The sequence below is a fragment of the Ovis aries genome, chromosome 17 (genome assembly GCF_016772045.2).
Source record: "Ovis aries strain OAR_USU_Benz2616 breed Rambouillet chromosome 17, ARS-UI_Ramb_v3.0, whole genome shotgun sequence".
Taxonomy (NCBI): domain Eukaryota; kingdom Metazoa; phylum Chordata; class Mammalia; order Artiodactyla; family Bovidae; genus Ovis; species Ovis aries.
In genome coordinates, this window is record NC_056070.1 from 7,717,680 (window position 1) to 7,737,804 (window position 20,125).

The window sequence follows — 20,125 nt, forward strand, 5'->3', positions numbered from 1 at the left end:
TTTGCCTAAGAAGACAATCAGTGCCTCCACTGCCTCCGTTGTTTTAAAACTTACAACTAGGAGAATCCACTGAAACATTTAACAGCTGGGATCAGCACACTACCTCAGCTGCTCCCTGCACCCACAGCTTCCACTGACCACAGATGTAGAACTCTGGCTGTGGAGGGTCAGCTACATGTACTCATAAAACGAACTCAGCTGGCATCAACACGGGGCTTCTGGGCAATAGAATCTGCTCAGTACAGTATATGTTAGGATCTACCCAACATTCACGTATTTATCCAATTTTCACTCCTTTAAAAAAATTACGTCTAGGTCCATCAGCAGAAGAATGGATAGAGATGTGGAAAGCATATACAGTGGAATATTAGTCATAAAAAGGAGCAAGGCTGGGCCACTTGTAGAGATGTGGGTAGACCAGACTGTTACACAGAATGCAGTCAGTCAGGAAGAGGAAAAACAAAGTGTATATTAACACATACATGTGGAATCTGAAAAGCTGGTGGGCGATCCCATACACAGAGCAGAAACAGTGACACAGACGGAGCAAACGTGGACACCAAGGGAGGAAGAGGGGGTGGATGACTCCGGAGAGTGGGATCGGTGCGCATCAGCTGTGTACATGTAGACCATACTAGGCATAAACCAGATGACTGAGGAGAGCCCCCTGTACGGCACAGGGGCCTCGCTCTGCAGTGACCTAAATGGGGAAGGAGTCCAAAAGCCGGGACATACGCAAACATACAGTTGCTACAGTCTGCTGAACAGCAGAAACTAACTCGCTGCTGTAAAGCAGCTATACTCCAATAAAAAAATTTCAAATACATGTAAACCATCTATGAAAACAGGTCAAAACTGAGGTGCTGTGGGCTGAAACTGGATGACCCTCAGCAGCCGGGAGCCCACACAGCAGAGAGCGCGCTACCTGAAGTCGCCCTGCCTCGGAAGAGTGCGGTTTTTCTCGCCGATGCTGTGGATTCCGGCTGAGACATCGTCCATTAAGTCCCTGAGGCTCTGTAACGAAGGAAACAGCCCTCACCTCCAGGAGAAGGCACGAGGCTTGGAGCAGAGGGAACACCAGCCGATATGCAGTGGTGAACAACACACCCAGGAGAAGCTTGTTCCCACCGTGGACCCAGCATCCATAAACACACGCTCCATCAGGCAGTCCACTGAGAAGGAGCCTTCTGCCTTGAAGTGTCCCCATCCTTCAGTTCTGCTTCTCAGCATGCGGGACGGCCCCCTCCCTGGGAACCACGGGAAGCAGGATCCGAGGCTGGGCGTTTCCTACCCAGGCTGCCCACCCCTATTCAGCAGGGAGAACGGAGCCCGCCAGGGGCCTGCCCACACCCGAGGCCGTGTGTCCACCCCCCGCACCCACTCCGCTGTCAGAGGGGCAGTGAGGTCGCAGGGGTCAAGCTGGCAGATGGCCAGGGAATCTGGACGCAGCCAGACTGCACGTCCACTTTGCACCCTTTTCCACAAATATGATTGAATTTAAAGGGCTTCCCTGGTGCCCCAGTGGGTAAGATCCCACGCTTCTAATGCAGGGGGCCCAGCTCAATCCCTGATCAGGGAACTAGATCCCACATGCTGAAACTAAGACCCAGCCCAGTCAAATAAATGAATAAACATTTTAAAAAAATAAATGTCACACATTTTAGATCCAGCCGGACAGGACTTTGACAGGACAGTTTCACTGGGGACCTTTGATATGTCTTTCCCAGAGAGGGCTGAGAGCTCTGACCCGGTCTGGGTCTCCTTCCTGCATCAGCCCCGCCCGCTCCTGCACTGCAGCCCCGATAGGTTCCTCCACAGCCCTGTGTCCGCACACTGCGGGGAGGGGCGCATGCTGAGCGTGGTGGGCAGGCGCTGCCACTCTCTGCTGTCACTGGGTGATGGAGCAGCGGCCAGCCTCACACTACCATGTCACCTCGTGACCTCACATTAGGCCAGAGCACGTTCCCAGCCACACTCGGGGGGCACATGAAGGTCAGTATCTGCACACACCTCGCCTACCGCCAAACACACCAGGGCCTCCACCTGGCTGTTTCTGCCCCATCACAGAGGGACAAAAGAGTGTTCTGCTTCAACTAGGAGAGTGATCAGCCTTGCTGCCTCTCTTTTTTGTAACATAAATGACGTTAATCCTGTAGGCATCGCAACTTGTCACTGCAAGGGAGAATCAAGGAAGATGGTAAAGACCATAAAATAGCAAATCAAAAACATTCTGTCTCTTCTATTTCCTCTCAGATGAGTGGGGCAACATCTTTTGGCTCATTTTTTTCAGTAGACCTGAAGTAGAGTCCTGGGTGTCCCAATCACAGGATCACGACATAAAAGCCTGAGGCTACGATGAACGGCACCGACACGTGACCCCTGCCCTGCAGCTTGGAGCCGGCAACGCAGACTGCTCAATTGGGGCACACACATTGTTCTCTGGCATGAACAGCGTGGGCTGACCTGCAGGCCAGGGGCACAGGCCGCCTGCAAGTGTTCCTCTGAATCTCGAGACCTCAGCTGTCAGGTGTCAGAAGCACACAATGAGTTCTTTTCCTGTCGCAAGTCCAGGAGTGAGTTTCCTCGCCAAACCAGCTGGCTGTGCCACAGCTTCCGACTTGGATCAGCCGAGATGCTCCCCAGCCTTGACCTCAAGCAGGTGCCCGGCCTCTGAGGCAGGTGACTCAGACTCCGGCTGAAACCCTCCTGACCACACCAAGGCCATGCTGCCAGCTCTGCCCAAAGTGAAGGAGGCTTCTGTGTGGTCTCTATACCAAATACCCTTTCCTTCCCCTCAGCTGCCCGACGGTGGCGACGTATCCCCACTGAGTTCAAGGCTGTGGATTTTATCATGAAGTAGTCCCCTGAAATCCACTGGCCGGGACTCACCAGAGCTGCACACATCAGCCTCCCTCATCTAACAGACCACACCTGCTGTGGCCTGATCACTTCTTGCGTGCTCACTCGCTTGACTTATGTCTGACTCTGCGACCCCATGGACTGCAGCCCACCAGGCTCCTCTGTCCCTGGGAATTCTCCAGGAGAGAATACTGGAGTGGGCTGCTGTGCCCTCCTCCAGGGGATCTTAGCTGCCTAGATTTCCCACCACTTTGCCAGGGGTCTCCCCCGGCCCGGCTCACCTCCGCCTCAGGATACAGATGCTCCCCCTAAAGCATCCCTGACTGCCTGGAGGGGCAAGGCAGACGCAGGACACCTGCCCCGGGGCCAGGGGAGGCCTCTCCCGGTTCTGGGCCCTGGGAATACATCTGAGTTTCCCCATCTGTTGAACAGGGAAGTGAGTGTCTCTCTCAGGGCTGTGATGTGGCTCAAACAACACAGGATGAGGTACTCTCTAAACTGGGAACTTCTATTATCACTTCACTTCAGTCGCTCAGTCGTGTCCGACTCTTTGCAACCCCATGAATCACAGCAGGCCAGGCCTCCCTGTCCATCACCAACTCCTGGAGTTGACTCAGATTCACCTCCATCGAGTCAGTGATGCCATCCAGCCATCTCATCCTCTGTCGTCCCCTTCTCCTCCTGCCCCCAATCCTTCCCAGCATCAGGGTCTTTTCCAATGAGTCAACTCTTTGCATGAGGTGGCCAAAGTACTGGAGTTTCAGCTTTAGCATCACTCCTTCCAAAGAAATCCCAGGGCTGATTTCCTTCACTTGCTGCTGCTAAGTCACTCCACACCTGGGCATTTCCCAGAACCAGCCACTTGCCCCCTGAGAAAGCAGCCAACCCTTTCACTGGCCGCCTCCTCCAATGCTGCGCTCATACCTGACCCTCCAGGCCTCCAGCCCACTAACCCGGGCCACACCCCGAGCACCCCACAGACGTCTGCACCCCCTGCCGCAGAGCAGCTCTCGGCGAAGGAACACAGCGAGCAGAGGGCCCTCTGGCCGCCTTGCCACCAGTCCTCGGCTGCCGGGGCTCTAAACCTCTGCCACCTGCCTGCCTTCTTTGCAGCAGTGGTTGCTTCCTCGGCACCACTCACCCAGCACGAGGCCCTGCCCGAGACCCGCACAGGCTTCTCAGGACGCGGCTGACGCGGACGCGGCTCTGTTGGCGCCGGATGACCGGACGCTCAGCGTGCTTCTCCCCGCCCGGTTTCTCCCGAGCGGCAGTGACCGCCACGGCTTTGGCCACTGACTCTACAGGATCCACGCTCTGATTTCACACCTCAGGTTTGGACCAGTGCCCTCACCTGCTGAGGTCACCTGAAATCAATCCATCCCGTTTAAAACAGCGAAGGCCACACACCTACGGGCACCTTATCTTGGACAAAGGAGGCAAGAATATACGGTGGAGAAAGGACAGCCTCTTCAACAATGGTGCTGGGAAAACAGGACCGCTCCATGGAAGAGAACACTTCCTAACACCGTACACAAAAATAAACTCAAAATGGATTAAAGACCTAAATGTAAGGCCACACACTATAAAAACTCCTACAGGAAAACACAGGCAGAACACTCTTCAACATAAATTGCAGCAAGATCCTTTTTGACCCACCTCTTAATGAAAATAAAAACAAAAATAAATGGGACATAATTGTAACCTAAGAACTTTTACACAGCAAAGGAACCATAAACAAGACAAAAAGAAAACCCTCATAATGGGAGAAAATATTTGCAAATGAAGTAACTGACAAAGTTAACCCCCTAAATATACAAGCACCTCAATAGTAAAACACACACACACCCCAATCAAAAAATGGGCAGAAGATCTAAATAGAAATTTCTCCAGAGTACATACAGATGGCCAAGAAACACATGGGAAAATGCTCAGTATCACTAATTGTTAGAGAAAAGCAAATCAAAACTACAATGAGGTTGTCACTTCATAGCAGTCAGAATGGCCATCAAAAAGTCTATAAACAATAAGTGCTAGGGAGGGTGTGGAAAAAAGGGAGCCCTCTTGCACAGTTGGTAAGAATGTAAATTGATACAGCCACTATGGAGAACAGTATCCTCCTCCTCCTAAGTCGCTTCAGTCGTGTCTGACTCTGTGCGACCCCATAGACGGCAGCCCACCAGGCTCCCCGGTCCCTGGGATTCTCCAGGCAAGAACACTGGAGTGGGTTGCCATTTCCTTCTCCAGGAGAACAGTATGGAGGTCCATTAAAAAACTAAAAATAGAACCAGCAATCCCACTACTGGGCATAAATGCTGAGAAAACCACAATTCAAAAAGACGTGGGTACCCCAATATTCACTGCAGCACTGTTCACAACAGTGAGGCCAGGGAAGCAACCTAGAACAGATAAATGAAGAAGAATGGTACTTATATACAATGGACTAAAACTCAGCCATAAAAAGTAATAAAATTGAGTAACTGTATTCATGTGGATGGACCTAGAGAGTCATACATAGTCAGAAAGAGAAAAGCAAATATATATTAAAGCATATATATATATATATAGAATCTAGAAAAATGGTACCTATCTGCAGGACAGAAACGCAGACGCAGATGCAGAGAATGGCCGCGTGGGCACTGGCAGGAGGAAGGCGGGGCTGGGGTGATTTGAGGGCAGCGCTGCGCATGCGCACCAGCACGTGTAACACGGCCGGCTGGCGCGAAGCCGCCGCACAGCACTTGGGGCCCCGACCCGGAGGGAGGGAGGCTCCCGAGGGAGGGGGTGTCTGTCTACGCAACTGCCAATTCATCTCAGTGCACAGCAGAAACTGAACAACGTTGTAAGGAACTATACTCCAATAAAAAAAATTTACAACAGTGAAGAAGGAGTCTTTCTTCACCGTTATTCACATCGTATGCAAAACTAAGCAGGGAAACAGTGCCCAGGCCTTTCTTTAGAGCCGCACTGTCCAGCGTGGCAGGGGGAGGGGCACGAGGCTGTTACATGTTTGAAATGTGCGTCCAGCTTGGGATGTGCTGTCCGTGTCAGTACACTCCAGGCTTCAAAGACTTAGTACAAAGAAATAAGGAAAAACATCCCGATGATTTCCTGTTGATTACGTGTTGAAATAATACTTTGGGTATGTTTAGATATATTTGGCTAAATAAACTATGCTATAAAATTCATTTCACCTGTTCCTTTTTACTTTTTTTTTTAATGTGGCATCAGATAAATGATGTGGCTTACACTGTATTTCCACTGGATGGCCAACTGCTCTGGAGGTCCTCATCCGAGACAGCATCACTGCCTAGCGCCCTCTCTCCCAGTGTGGTTTATCTGTTTGGGTCTGTCCTCGAGGCCTCCTGATTCTCATTTCACAATCTCATTCATGCAGGTATTCTGGGGGGAGTGATGCCAAATGCTTCCAATCCGTATATTCCATATACTTTTATCTCATGGCAACCTTTCTGAGCAAAGGGAAAGTGCTCATCGCTTGGGCCTGTCTCTGCAACCCCATGGACTGTAGCCTGCCAGCCTCCTCTGTCCATAGAATTCTCCAAGCAAGAAGACTGGAGCGAGTTGCCATTCCCTTCTCCAGGGGATTTTCCTGACTCAGGAGAGGCAGACGCAGGCTTACCCACGGCTGAGCCCAGCAGGGCCCCCCCAGTGACGTCAGCAGGTCACTGCTTCCCTTGCTTTACCTTCTGTAGCCAAATCCCCCTGCTGGAATAAGGGACTGACTATAACCCAAGCCCATGCCTCTCCCACTGTGCAGGAGCAGAGGAACCCAGTAGTTGGGCACCTGCATTTAGTTTGGATCCTGAGACCAGCGCCAGATCTCAGTAAACGTCTGCTGAACGTGTGGGCCAAGGAACAAGCTGCCCGTGCTGGCGGAGCCCTTCCTTGGCCGCTGGCGCCCAGGCCCTCACTTGGCACATGGAGGCTCTGTCTCCCGCCACGTCTGTGACCCTGGTGTGTCACCTGACTTCTAGGCTTGTTCCTTTACCACCACTCATCACTCTGGGTGTTTGTGGGATGAAGGTATTTACTGAAGAGCTGCTCAGTCACTGCGAGGCCATGCCACCACCCTGGACTCAGGCAACTCCTGTCCCCAGGCCATCGAGTGTGGCACAGAGCGTGGGAGCGCGTGCTGGATACAGGGGCTCGTCCTCTCACCTGTGACTGGCACTGCCCTGGCCACTTTCTTTAAGTCTTTGGCAAATGTCTTTGAACCCCGTAGTGCGGTCGAGTTTCAGGCACTAACAGCCTTGCGCCATCGTTCTTCCATTTTCATTTTTCTCCTGTTACATTAGCTCATGTCCATTCCATGCTCACCCAGTCGTGTGTGACTCTCTGCCGCCCCATGGACTGTGGCCCATCAGGCTCTTCTGTCCATGGGATTTTTCAGGCAAGAATGCTGGAGTGGATTGCCATTTCCAACTCCAGGCGATCTTCCCAAGGATCAAACCTGTCTCTCCTGCATTGACAGGCAGAGTCTTTACCACCTGGGAAGTCCCTCTTCACTTTTTTTTTTTTCCTCTTCACTTTCATTAACATTTTTCTATTAGAAGCTGTAAAAAAAAAATCTTGCTCTTTAACTAGTGAGGAAAGCAACAGAATGTTCTGGACCTGCCTATCACCACCCTCCTCTTGAAGCCTGCATGCCCTGATGCCCATCTGCATTCTGTCACCTGCCTCTGGTTTGGCTCAGCCCAGGGAGAAATCATCACACAGCAATGGAGATGAAGTGATCCAAAGCCGAAGAGATGACTTCAAGCTGTGGAGCTGTATGGACTTGAGAAGCTGCGGACAGAGCAGTTCCAGGCTAAGCCCAAGCAAGTAGCTGTCATCAGAGAACAGAAATCAAGGGCCAAAATACACTGAAAAAAGCAGAGACAAGAGACGGCACAGTCTCTGAAAGAGACAGACACAGAGAAACAAGAATGGCGGCCCGACTCCCCATTTCCTGGAAAGCCTGACCTTTGGATCCCGGGTTCCATCAGAGTCCTGTGCTGTACACCAATAATCCCAGTCGGCTTTGGAGCCTTGGCTTCGTGCTTTTGCACCTGTGATCAAATATACCTGCATCCAGTGCACCTCCGTGTGTTCTTCCCGAGCACCTCTCCTCCCAGCCATGTCCCCAGCACAAAAGCAAACACCGGTACCTTCCAGAACCTGGCCCTGGCAGGCGTCGCTTTGACCACACACACTGCAATGCAAACAGCCACACAGGAACCTCTGCCCACCCTGAATACGACTTCTCAAGAAGGAAGAGTTTATTGGATACACTTGTAGGGGCAGAAGTCTAACAGTGAGCAGGGACTACAGGCTCACCCCTTTAGAAGATGAGCAGGGAAAACAAATACACCGATTATGTACAATCATTAAAAACAGCAGGGTGGTGGAAAAAAAGGAAAAACTGCCAGCAGCCTTCCAGAAGGTTAGTAACAGAGGGCGTCTGCAGGCACCTTCCTGCCCAGTCCCGACTGTGCCCGCGCGTCCTGGGATTGTCCCCGCCGCGGATGAGAAGCGGATGGAGCAGGGAGACTGGGGGGCTCCGAGGGGCTCATGTCGGTCCTGCTGTGCCCGCAGTCGGACCTGGAGAAGGAAGCCCCGCCGGCGACGCACATGCACCCGCCTCTCCTCGAAAATCCCCAAGGACAACGTCCCGGGCATCTCCCGATACAGACGTGGGAGGAGCTGAGGAAACGCACGTCGTGGAGGAAGCAGCGGCCTTTCTGGGGGTCTATGCCCAAGTCCAGACCCGGGGTCCTCTGACGTGAGCCCCCCGCCCCGCACCTGCAAGAGTCCGAAATGGGCTGAGCGCTGGGACCAGGGGGTCCACCGGGGGCCCAGGACTTCCGCTGGAAGACGGCCCCCGAGCCCCGGCAGCAGAGGAAGGGTGCCCACGAAGGGTCAGATCCAGTTCTGAGCTGTTTCAAAGAGAGGGAAAAAAGGAGCCCTCCGAGTTTACTTAAATAGAGACCTTGGTTCATCCGAAGCGTTTCTATAAAAATGCGCTGGATGCCGGATCGAAGTTGCAGTCTCCTGGCGATGCCGTCCAACGTCCACTGAACTGAAAAGGCGGAACGTTGAAAGCCGCCGCTCCGAGGACCGTCCCCGAAGCCGGCGCTTAGGGGCCCCTCCAGGCGGGAGGCGCCCGGCCGGGCAGCGTGCGGAGCCGCGCGGGGCAGCGGGTCAGTCGCGGTGGCGGCGCCACGTCCCCGCCCGCTCGCTGCCCGGGGCGGGGGCGGCAGGGCCGGGGCGCGGGGGCGGCTCCGGGGGCGCGGCGGGCGCGGGGGCGGCGGGCTCCAGGCCTGGCCGGCCGCCGTCGGCGCCAAGCTTGCTGCCGAAGATCTGGCCCTCCTTATCTAGAGCCGTGTTCTGGGGAGAGAGCGGGAGAGGAAGACACGTGAGCCCGCCGCCCGCGCCGGGCAACGCGGCGCGCCGAGCATGCAGGGCGGGACGGGAGAGGAGAAGTAACGCCCGCGGCCCCGCGGCGCCCCCCGTCGGCCCAGCAGTCCCGCCATCCCTCCCCGCGGCCTCTGCTCCTACGGCTCGGCCGGAGCCTCTGGGATCTGAGCCCAGAGGCGTCCTGGACAAGAGCAAACTGCATGGGAATGCAAGGCACCTGACTGCTAACTTCTCTAAAGAAGGTTCCTCATCGGGAGATTGGAAAGCTTAAGTCATGTCATCCATAATACCTAACCCTCATCCCGCCCCGAAGCCACCGCCGCACTGGCGGCCGGAAATCTATGGAAAGCCTGGGAATGCAGGGTGTAAAAACACTGCCCATCTTTCCAGCCTCCAGCATCTCCTCCCTGGCCTTCTCTTCCTGTGGGGTGTCTTCACACCCCCAAGGGTTGTGACCTGCTCCCCCTGGTGGCTCAGATGGTTAAAAAAAAAAAAATCTGCCTCTAATGCAGGAGACCAGGGTTCAATCCCTGGGTAGGGAAGATCCCCAGGAGAAGGGCATTGCAACCCACTCCAGTGTTATTGCCTGGAGAATTCCATGGACGGAGGAGCCTAGTGGGCGACAGTCCATGGGATCACGAAGAGTAGGAAATGACTGAGCGACTAACACTCTGACTTTCCCCTGCCCCGGGTGCACAGATGTCCCCTTGCTCTCTGACCCTAGCCTGGAGCTGGGAACTGGCCTGCCTGCCTCCTCCTCTGACTGGTATGAGGGCTGCTGCTCGGCCAGGGAAGCCAGGCCAGGCGCCAGGTTTTCCAAACGAGGGGCTCTGTCAGGTCTCAGCACCTTTAGCTGAAAGGCATGTAGACCAGAAGTCCTTTTCTTGTCAACTAACCACCTTGACGGGGAAAGGAACCATCGATTCTTCCAGGACTCCAGGAGGGGAAAAAAGTGCCTGGAGAGAATATGAACAATCGGGGCTGCCTGCAGTGCCCTTGGGGCAGACTGGAAGACAGGTGTTCTCCACAGGCCCTTCCTGAACACTCAGTGACTGCCAAGGGCACTTTCCGCTTCCTGGAGAAGAGGTTACTGGGGAAAAGCCAAATCAGAAACTCAGCCCTGCACCTTAACAAGCTTCGGAGCGCCGAGTGTGAGCAGAGGCCAGGCCACCCCCTCAGGGAAAACACGGAACGTGCAGAGAGGCTTCTTCCGCTGTTTTCCACCCAAAAGCCTCCCCTGGGCCAAAGACATCAACATCCCCACAGTTACTTCTCCTCTTCTCTTCCCGACGAGAACATGAGCGTGGCAGCGGGAGGAAGCGGAGCGGTGCAGTTAGTACATACCGTCGCCTTGGGCCTAGCCAGAGGGAGCAATGCAGGCGGCGGGAGAGGCGCGAGGAGCGGGGAGAGAAGCGGGGACAGAAACTGGACTTACTTTCAACAGAAGCAACACAGTCGAAACAGTTTTGTCTAACTTAAATTAAGCCCCGATCCTTCCCAGCGTCCCCCTGAAAGGAGCACAGTCCCCCAAGTGAGGAGGCACTCCTTTCGAATCCATCCTTTCTCGAGTCAGCTATGAGGCTACAAAATGCAGCCACGAGGGGTTTCTTATCACTAATTCCCTTTTCCACCACGAGATGGCCTCTTCTGGGCGAGGCCCTGAGCCCGCTCTGCAGGTGCAGGGCCTTTCCTTAAGCCTCTCAGGACAAGTCAGAGTGACTGCAAGTACAATCTGAAAGCACAGGCCCAACTTAAACCAAAACCCTATCCTCTTGCACTCTCCCATCCCAAAGCCTAGCCTGCACACTGTCTTACTGAGGACAGTGCCTCCTTGCAAATGTCCTTGCAGAAAGAACCAAAGCCTTCACAAAGGCTCCCATCTTAACGCTGTCATCCACTAAAAGATACACGTTTGCACCTCAGTGAAAGATAACCTTTAGCAGGAGAATGACTGGGGTCCTCCTCCCATGCCCTCACCAGCTTTTGGTCTGGGAAGCAAGGTGATGTGGCAAGCTGAAGAATTCTAAGTAAAGTTTTCACGGGTATGTTTGGCCAAAATGGGTGTCAGTAGGTACAGGAAGCCTGCACCCATGAGAAGCTGAGAGCTGGACGCTGCTGTCAAAGTCTGAGAGAAGCATGCAGATAAGAGGGGCTGAGAATTAGAGGCCGCTCTGAGGAAGCACAGCACGTGAATACCAGAACGCTGCTCCGGGGTCCCCAGAGTCTCAGCGGGGTACACAGTGAAACTCTGAAGTGTCTCTCAAACTGTCAAGTCAAACTGTCAAACAAAAGGCAGGCAACAGCATCAACTTTACTTGCTCGCCGTTATCTACCATTCCTAGCCTACCATTTCCCCACCGGAGCCCCAGGCTCCAACTCTGCTGGTTCTAAGGGAACCAAACCCAACCAGAGGGTCCTGCCTCAGAACACGGGTACACTGTCCCCAGTGCTGTTTGTATCAGCAGGAAACCGCCCGAGCCTTACATGCCCCAGACAGGAGAACATGTACATACCAGGAAGAGCTGTGTGTGAATCAGGAGTCTCAAGAAAACATTTGAAACTGTCCCCAAGGGCAGGACACACACAGTAATGCTGAAGCTAGTGGTGGTCGGGGGCAGCGGGGGGGATGACTGATGACTCGGAAGCTTTGCAAGCTGCCTGGACACAACCACGCCCAGGCAGGCCTGTCGGGTGAGGATGGATGCCCTCCCCATGGAGGCCTGCGTGGGACAAGCCAGATTCCAAGGCTGGCTTTCAGGCCGTGGAGAAATGGTCCCTCCACAAGTGTTCCTGGCTCCCCCATGGGTTTTGGACCCCATGGGTCAGCCAGCACCTCCCCAGAACTAAGGAGCTGCAGAGTTAGGTGGGGAACGGGGGGTGAGATGGAGCCCTGCCAACATGCCCAACAAGACAATACACAGGTGAACACACAATGCTCACAATCACTGCTAGACTCACAAAAAATAAAGCAGTGTTCATTCATGCAAACATCCTGTTAAAAGTCAGGAGTTTGACACAATGCTTGAACTTCATCAGCAAATGGAAAAGAGCCATAAACGTCTTGTAAACCCCAAGACGTAGGTTCTGAGAGGGCCTGGATTATCCTCATCCAGAACAGAGCCTATACTGGGCCGAAAGGCAAAAGGGCTGAAAGGCAAAAGGGCCGATCGTTCCAGAACCTTGGTGGGCCTCAGGCCCCGTGTCTGGGCCATGAGTCAACAGGTGACCCAGGGGATGAGGGGGCAGCTCTCGTGAGCTCTGGGCGAATCCTATAAAGCTTCTTCCTTGAGGAGACTAGGAAGCTTAATTCACGTGGTTATTAAAGTGTGCTAACTCTCAAGGTTTTTCATTACATGGTGAGTGTGGCAATTTTTGATGCTTCAGGTTTTTCTAGATTTCCTCTGGAGCTGCCTAACGGCATGGCTGGCGGCAGGGCTGTGACCCAAGCCCAGGCGGCGGTGACTCACTGAGAAGGCTCTCCTGCCGCGGCTCAGGCAGGGCGGCTCTCCTCGCGGGGTCTCAGCTGCCGCTCTGTGACAGCTCCGACTGCCTCAGGCTTTTGGCAGGACACTACTGAGATCCCAGAAAACCACAGCTCAAGAGGCCTTCCCTCTAGTCTGGGCCAGAGCCGCTGGGGGGCCTGCAGCCTGGCAGGGGAGGAGGAAAGGGGTCCCCAGGATGGAGAGCAGGCCCCCCATCCCGGGACAGAGCAGCGGGCTTCCCCCCGGCTCCCACCTGCACCCAGGCCTCCAAGGGAAGGATCGGAGCTGCGAGAGTAAGTGACTGTTTCCTCCCAGTCAGGGAGGAAACCAGCCTTTCCAGAGTGGGAGGGTCCATCCTGAGGCCAGAGTGATGGAGCAGGGGGATGGCCCGTCACCCGCTGTCCGGCTCTGGGTCCCTACCTCGAGAAAGCCTGCCTCTCCCCGGGAAGGCAGCCCCTGCTGCTCCCGATCCTATGAGCAGGGGTGGGGGGGGGGGGCAGCAGGAGGCCCCACAGGGACCAGCTTCACGGCTCACAGGAGCGAGGACAGGGTCTGGACAGCTGGTGGGAGGGCTGCTGGCCACACTGCTGACTCCCTTTCATCTTTTCTGCCATCTTCTCCCGCTCCCTGACCTACTTTCATGTTACTTCACGTACTTTAATGCCATTTTCCATTTGCTGTGTTTATGGATTTAGGTAAGCTGCCTCAAAAACACTTTAGAGGGAAGATCTGACCAAATATGGGGATCTGTGTTACTAACTTCTCATAAAATTTTACCAAACCTGAAAAACCCAATTTTTTTTCATTCTTCTGAACTTTTAAAAATCACAAAATACTGATTTTTTAAAAGTGGAATTTGCTTAACTCTAGCTGTTTCTTATCCCCAGTCCCAAAGAATCATTCACGGCTCAAATAATCTATTTGTGAAGCCCTGAGTAATCAGGGAGTTGTTGCCTTTGGCGGCAAGTCCCGCCTGGCTGGGGAGCCCTCTCTAGGGGGGAAAGCAGAGCTGGGACAGACGCCACAGGCCAGGGTCCACAGAGCCCAGGAAAAGAGGCGGGGACCCGGGCCCAGGGCCCTGCAGTCTGGCCTGGCTGGAACCTACACACCCTCTCATCCCAGGACCCGCGGACTGGGAGCTGGCCACACGCTGCCCTTCACATGCCAGGCCATCCTTGCCATGGAGGGAGGAGCCCGGAAGGCACCAGGGCCACACGAGGGGTGCGCTGGGCCGCTGATCCGGCAAGGTTCACTGTCAGCCGAGCAGTCAGGCCGGACCTGCAGCGCCCAAGGGCGGACCACACGCTCCACTTACCATGATAACGGAGACCCCGGTGGTCGTGCTGTTCTGCTTGGGGAGCGCATTATTAAAGTGCTGTTTGAGTTTACCTGTTACTTCAGCTTGCATATTATTTTCCTGGGAGGCGTCATCCTACAGAAAAGAATCAAAGGCACGTATTTTGAGTCTCGGGTCCACACTGTCTCTTCCTCAGCAGTCACACACCCATCCATCACTCCCACCGTCTCCTCCTAATGGGCCGTCTAAGCCGTGAGATCAGGGGAATCATGTAAGTCAAGTAACTGAAAATAACGACTGCTATTGGGCGGTCCCCTACCCCCCGGAAGGACTGTCTGCCATGCACCTCCCTCCTGAGGTCTGGAGTGGGATGGGGTGGTCCCCTACCCCCTGCAAAGACCCCCGCCATGCACCTCCCTCCTGAGGTGTGGAGTGCACTGAGGAGAGGGCAGAAGGACCTTCTGCAGGGCCCAGAGACTGTCCTCCGCAGCACAAATGCCACCCGATTTAGTACAGATCCTGCCCATGGAAATGTCAAAATTATCATTTTAGTCAAGAATGTAGGTAGTGTCTAGTCTTTATCACTCAATAAAAAAAGGTGGCATCTCAGCTACTTGGTCCAAGAACCAAATCACATAACAGGACCCAGAGAGTCTGAATGGAGTTATCAGAATGTGGGGGACAGAGTCTGGGTGGCCGAGGTGCACAGGGCATCCCCGAAGTCAGCAAGAGCCCCTGCGTTAATGCCACTGCACCCAGGCTCCCAGGACGGAGGGGGACCCAGACTCCCCTGGTGTGGACTGTTTCACCCGGGCCTGAGGCACTGCCCACACTCAGAGGACTCCCCAAACCCCACACATCCTCCGCCCAGCTCCTGCCTGCCCCCCGGGAGCAGGAACGCTCCCGTGACCACGTGCCAGGAAGGCAGAGATCAGGCTCTGACACAGGCTCCTCTATGGGCAAGCTCTGAAGACTCTCAAACCCCAGGATGACAGAAAGAGGTCCTCAGAGAGCATCCTGGCCAATCCCTGCACCTCACAGGTGAGGACGCCGCGGCCTGCAGAGACCGTGATGAGCCCGGCCGCTCACAGAGGGAGCCTGGCGCCAGCTGTGTCCTGCCAGAGAGCAGACTGCATGCCGCTTGCTCATTACGGAAAAGGACGCTCGATCCGCCACAGGATGTGGACCCAGAACTCGGTCTGCGCCACAGCCCAGGCGAGGAGGCCCGCTGTGGCCCACGGGACACAGAGATGTCGGTTCTCTGCGGACTTGGGTACTTACGGACACCCAGGGGTGACTCAGGATCTGTCCTGCTGTGCACCTCGCTTCAACATTGACCTGAAGCATCTGACTGATTAACTCCTGGGAAGAAAGAGAGGAGAGGACAGAGGGGACAAAAGTGGGGTGACTAACAACAGACACAGGAACCGTGAGTTTGCACTGAGTACCTCAGGGGATAGCCAGCACTGCTGCTTGGTATTTGGACACAGAAGCGATCACACGGCCACCTCCCCAGGCCTCCGAGGCAGGCACGGCCGCCGCGTCAGCAGCACCGAGGCAAGAGGTCTCACCCGAGTCCACACAAACCATGGCGTCCCCTCCTATGGGCTCTGGGCACCGGCGTCATCCACAGCCCAGTGCTGCGGAGCTGCCCCTGCTGGCAATGCCACCGGCCGCACGGGGCCACGCCTGCAGGCCGAGGGGGCTATGACACAGCTCTCGAACACATGAAGGGACACACAGGGAGGCCTTAGGGAAGTGTCTATAAGCCCTAAGGGGGAGGCCTCCGCACACTGGGAAGACAGCCAGGCCAGCTTTCAGAATCCGCCGAAGTATTTCAGGCACCGCGCTGCAGGGTGAGCCACATGTGCAGACAGACCCGGAGCTCAGCAAGAGCGGCGACAGGCCCCCGTGGCAGGTGAGGGCCCCTTAATAAGCTGCTGCCCCCCAGGACAGGCGGGGGCCCCTCAACACGACAGCCCCCCGGGACAGGCAAGAGCCCCTCGACATGACGACAGCCCCCCCGGGACACGCGGGGGCCCCTCAACACGACAGCCTCCCAGGAACAGGCGGGGGCCCCTTGACACGCCGCCGCCCCCCAGAGCCAGGCCGGGATGGGTACCTTGGCCGAGTCTGTGATGTTGTCCCAGTAGGGGGCTGGGAACTCCAGCTTCCCGGCCAAGATCTGGTCGAAGAGATCTTCCTGGAGGTTGTTCTCACTGAGTCAGTGACAGAGAAACAGAAGGGTCAGCGTCACCGTTCGGCTTTGTGATAAAAAGCTCATGGGGACGGGGGACAGGGGAGTCCAGTGTCTCTGGCGTGGGCATTTCACAGCCTGGCTGTGCATCTCAACCGCACTTGGGATGACACACTCTGCCTTCTAGGTGATGAACCAAGGAACATTTCCAGGGGCCTGGGAATCAGCGAGAAAGGGGAGGAGGGTGGGTGGTGGAGAGAGGAGGAGCAGGGCAGAGAGAGGGAGGAGCAGAGATGCAAGAACGCTGTACGGTGGGCACCAGGTTTCAGCGTGGGAAGACAAAGATGTTCTGGAGAAGGCTGGTGGTGACACTCACCCAACGGTTTAAATGTATTTAATACCACTTAACGCTTGAAACTGCAAACTTACACATGGTTCAAGGGATAGATTTTACGTCACGTGCAGTTTTCCACAAAAAACAAAGACTCAAGAAGAAATGGAATCCACAAAAAATGTAAGTCCTCATTTCAAAAAAAAAAAAGAAGCTCGCCATCTGCCCTCAGTCCTTCATGGGGGGGAAGTGGGAAACCCGAGTCAGATCTCCTTGTCCTTCCCCCTTCTACTTTCTCAGCAAAACAGCCAAAGACCAGCGAAGCAGCCAGCACCTGGGACAGGTATAAGGAGTTCAGAGTCTAGGTAAACATTCACAGCGGAACGCGCTCCCCTCTGAAACCTTTCACTGAGGCTCAGTTTGAGAGAAAAAGCCCATCATCTGAGGATACCCACTAGAACTGCAGGGGTGCAGCCCCCTAGGTGGGCACCCCTACCTGCCTGCCTCTCTCAGAGGTACACCTGCGCACAGGTGTCTAAAGAGTAAAAGATGACTTCATTTTTGATGGACAGTGCCAGGGAAATGTGGAAATACTGCTGGGAAAAGTTCAGGAAACTGGACATCCCCTACCTCCCAGAAAGTGCATCTCCACAGCCACGTGGCCCCTTCCCTTGGTGGACACATCAATGGCCAGAGTGGGAAGCAAGTCACTGGCTCTCTAGGCCACTGCAAAGCCTAGAAGAAAACTCAGGATGGGTTGCTGGAGTCAAGGTCAAAATCCAGGAGCGGAAGTTCAGTCTCACTCGGCAAGTAAGTGTAAGTGTTAGTCACTTAGTCGTGTCCGACTCTTTACGACCCCATTGACCGCAGCCTGCCAGGCTCCGCCATCCATGGGATTTTCCAGGCAAGAATAGTGGAGTGAGTTGCTAGTTCCTTCTCCAGCGGATCTTCCAGACCCAGGGACTGAATCCAGGTCTCTAGCATTGCAGGAAGACGCTTTACCATCTGAGCTACCAGGGAAGCCCAGTACTAGAGTGGGTGGCCTCTTCCTTCTCCAGCAGATCTTCCCGACTCAGGAATTGAACCGGGGTCTCCTGCATTGCAGGCGGTTCTATACTAACTGAGCTACTAGGGAAGCCCTGATCACTTGGCAAGGATGCAACGTTTCAGCCCCAAGCGCTGCTCAGGGTGCTCACGTGGGACCCTGCCCAGCCTCCTGCACAGGAGCCTGGCCACACTACCAGCCCTCCAGGCTCTGCAATGGTGAGCGTGGCATTCCCAGAAACAGGTGATTCAGGGCAGTGTCCAGAGACAGCCTCTGGGGCTGTGTGACGAGGTGGCTGCCTCACTCCTGTTCTAGGAAGAAGGGCAGAGTCTGTGAGCTCTGTGAACGTTCATCACATCAAACCAAGCTGAGCGGAATCGACACTTGTGCTTCATGACGTCAGGCAGCACTCAGAGTGGTGGCTGCAAGCCCTGCTCCCCGAGAAACTGATGCTCTTTGAGTGAGCACAGGCTGTTCTTTTCCAGGTGTTTGATGTTCCTTCCTTTTCACTGTTACCTCTCTACTGACTTAATTCAGCTCATCTCTCCTTAAAAATGAATAAAGAATGTGCCTGAAAACACAATGGGATTTTATAGAAACTTTCAGAAAACCAGAGGATCCCAGGAGACAATGTTAGAAGAAGATATATCAAGTCACCCATTTCCAGAACCGTTCTTTTTAGCCATTCCTCTCTATGGTGGCATGCATTTCCCTCGTGGTCTTCTTCTGGAATCTCAAATAGCTTCTGTTGATACACACGGTCTTTATTTTGTTAACAAACAGCTAAAACATTGGGTGTGTGTCTGCAGCATTTAGGTTCTTGGCAAAATAGCCTGAGTCAACAGCACAACCCCAGGATTTGGGCAATTAGAGGGGCACCCTGAGGACCCGTGCTGTGAACTGCGAAAGCCCTGGTGTTCCGGCGGTCCTCACGAGAGCAGACCTGTGGAGAAGGCACCCTTCTCAGTCATCACAGAATAAAAGTCCCTCTGATTAAACCTCCCCTGGGTGGGTTAACACATGTATACACTAGTCTGGCTGAGATGCTTCAGTGAGTGAAGTCACTCAGTCGTGTCCGACTCTTTGTGACCCCATGGACTGTAGCCTACCAGGTTCCTCCATCCATGGGATTTTCCAGGCAAGAGTACTGGAGTCGGTTGCCATTTCCTTCTCCAGGGGATCTTCCCGACCCAGAGATTGAACCCAGTCTCCTGCATTGCAGGCAGAAGCTTTACCATCTGAGCCACTTTTTAATTCTCAAACAGTATAGTGCTGTAAGTCTGAAGTGCCAGTAAGAAAAACTCTGAAAACAGCAAAAGACTCTGTGTACACACTCTCTCCAGTGCAGAGGTGTTAAAGGTGAAAAATGTTGTAAGCTATTTCACAAATGATGTGCAAAACATTTCACTTAAAGGGGGTAGGGGTATGTGTTTAAGGGTAACATCAAATATCTCAGGATCGTCAGGCAAGTATTATTTGTTATCAGTGGCCCTAAGAACAGACTTCCTTAGGCAATACCTAAACCCTGGAAAAGCAACATTCTTCTCAGTAACAATGAAATGTTACATGTCAGCCTAGGACTAATGCCTGAAAATCCTGAAAAAAGAATGGGAAATGCTAGAGGTAAAGAAGCTCAAACTGTCAATTCCAAGGAACAATTTTAATTAAAAAGCTTTGGGTTCAATTAATCTTTTTTAGAAAACAATGAAAATATTTCGAGATGTCTGTGGAAAGACTTTTATTTTAGAAGCAGATTTATGCAGATTTGCTTTATCTTAAACCATAGTCATTTATCATTATTTAAAGGACCATTTCCATAGTTTGATATATATATGATATATAACATATGTAAATATTTTATATTATAGGTTATAAAATCTATCCAGAATGTCTCTCTATGCTGTGAAGATGCGTCCACAAATACCATGTAACATAATAAATTCTCTTTCATCACAAAATGATATGAGAGAGGAAAACGTTTTCAAAGGTAAGCTATCTAGAGTTACAGGACCAGCTTCTGAATATAACCTCTAAGGCAGCAGCTTTCAGAATGTACTTCTACTGCTTCTGATTAGCCAGACTGATCTGAAGATTCCACAGAGAGACCAAGGTAACAAGTAACAATAGATACGCATTGTTAATTCCAGTCTCTCTTTTGTTAAACAGTAAGAAGGAAGTCAAAGAAAAAACCTTCTAGGCTGCACTGGCGAGTGGAAACACTAGAGGGAGTTGTGAGCACACAGTCCTCCACAACCGCTCCTCCATGCCTTTTTCCAACTGCTCTCAGCTTGGGTTAACCAAGGAGGGAAATTGCTGTAAACGGCCCTTGGATTTGTCGGTGGTGGTTGGTCGCTCAGGTGTGTCTGACTCTGCGATGCTATGGACTGCAGCCCGGCAGGCTCCTGTCCATGGGATTCTCCAGGCAAGAATACTGGAGTGGGTTGCCATTTCCTTCCCCAGTGGCTAATCCTGACCCAGGGATAGAACCTGCATCTCCTGC

At 53.6% G+C, this 20,125-nt stretch overlaps 1 protein-coding gene across 9 annotated transcripts in view; it reads right to left on the reverse strand.

The window, feature by feature from the left end:
* Nucleotides 1–8,111: 8,111 nt before the first annotated feature.
* DCLK2 (doublecortin like kinase 2) overlaps nt 8,112–20,125 on the reverse strand; it is a 189,363-nt gene continuing 177,349 nt past the window's right edge. For 4 of the 9 annotated variants that reach the window (XM_042234947.2, XM_042234946.2, XM_042234945.2 and 1 more), the window contains 4 exons: nt 16,175–16,271; nt 15,334–15,414; nt 14,071–14,187; nt 8,112–9,243 (listed from right to left, as the gene is read on the reverse strand). In XM_042234947.2, the coding sequence (XP_042090881.1) occupies nt 9,058–9,243; nt 14,071–14,187; nt 15,334–15,414; nt 16,175–16,271 (481 nt within the window). In that variant the 3' untranslated portion in view covers nt 8,112–9,057. The other 5 variants (XR_006056766.2, XR_006056765.2, XM_042234950.2 and 2 more) reach the window with 5 other exon arrangements.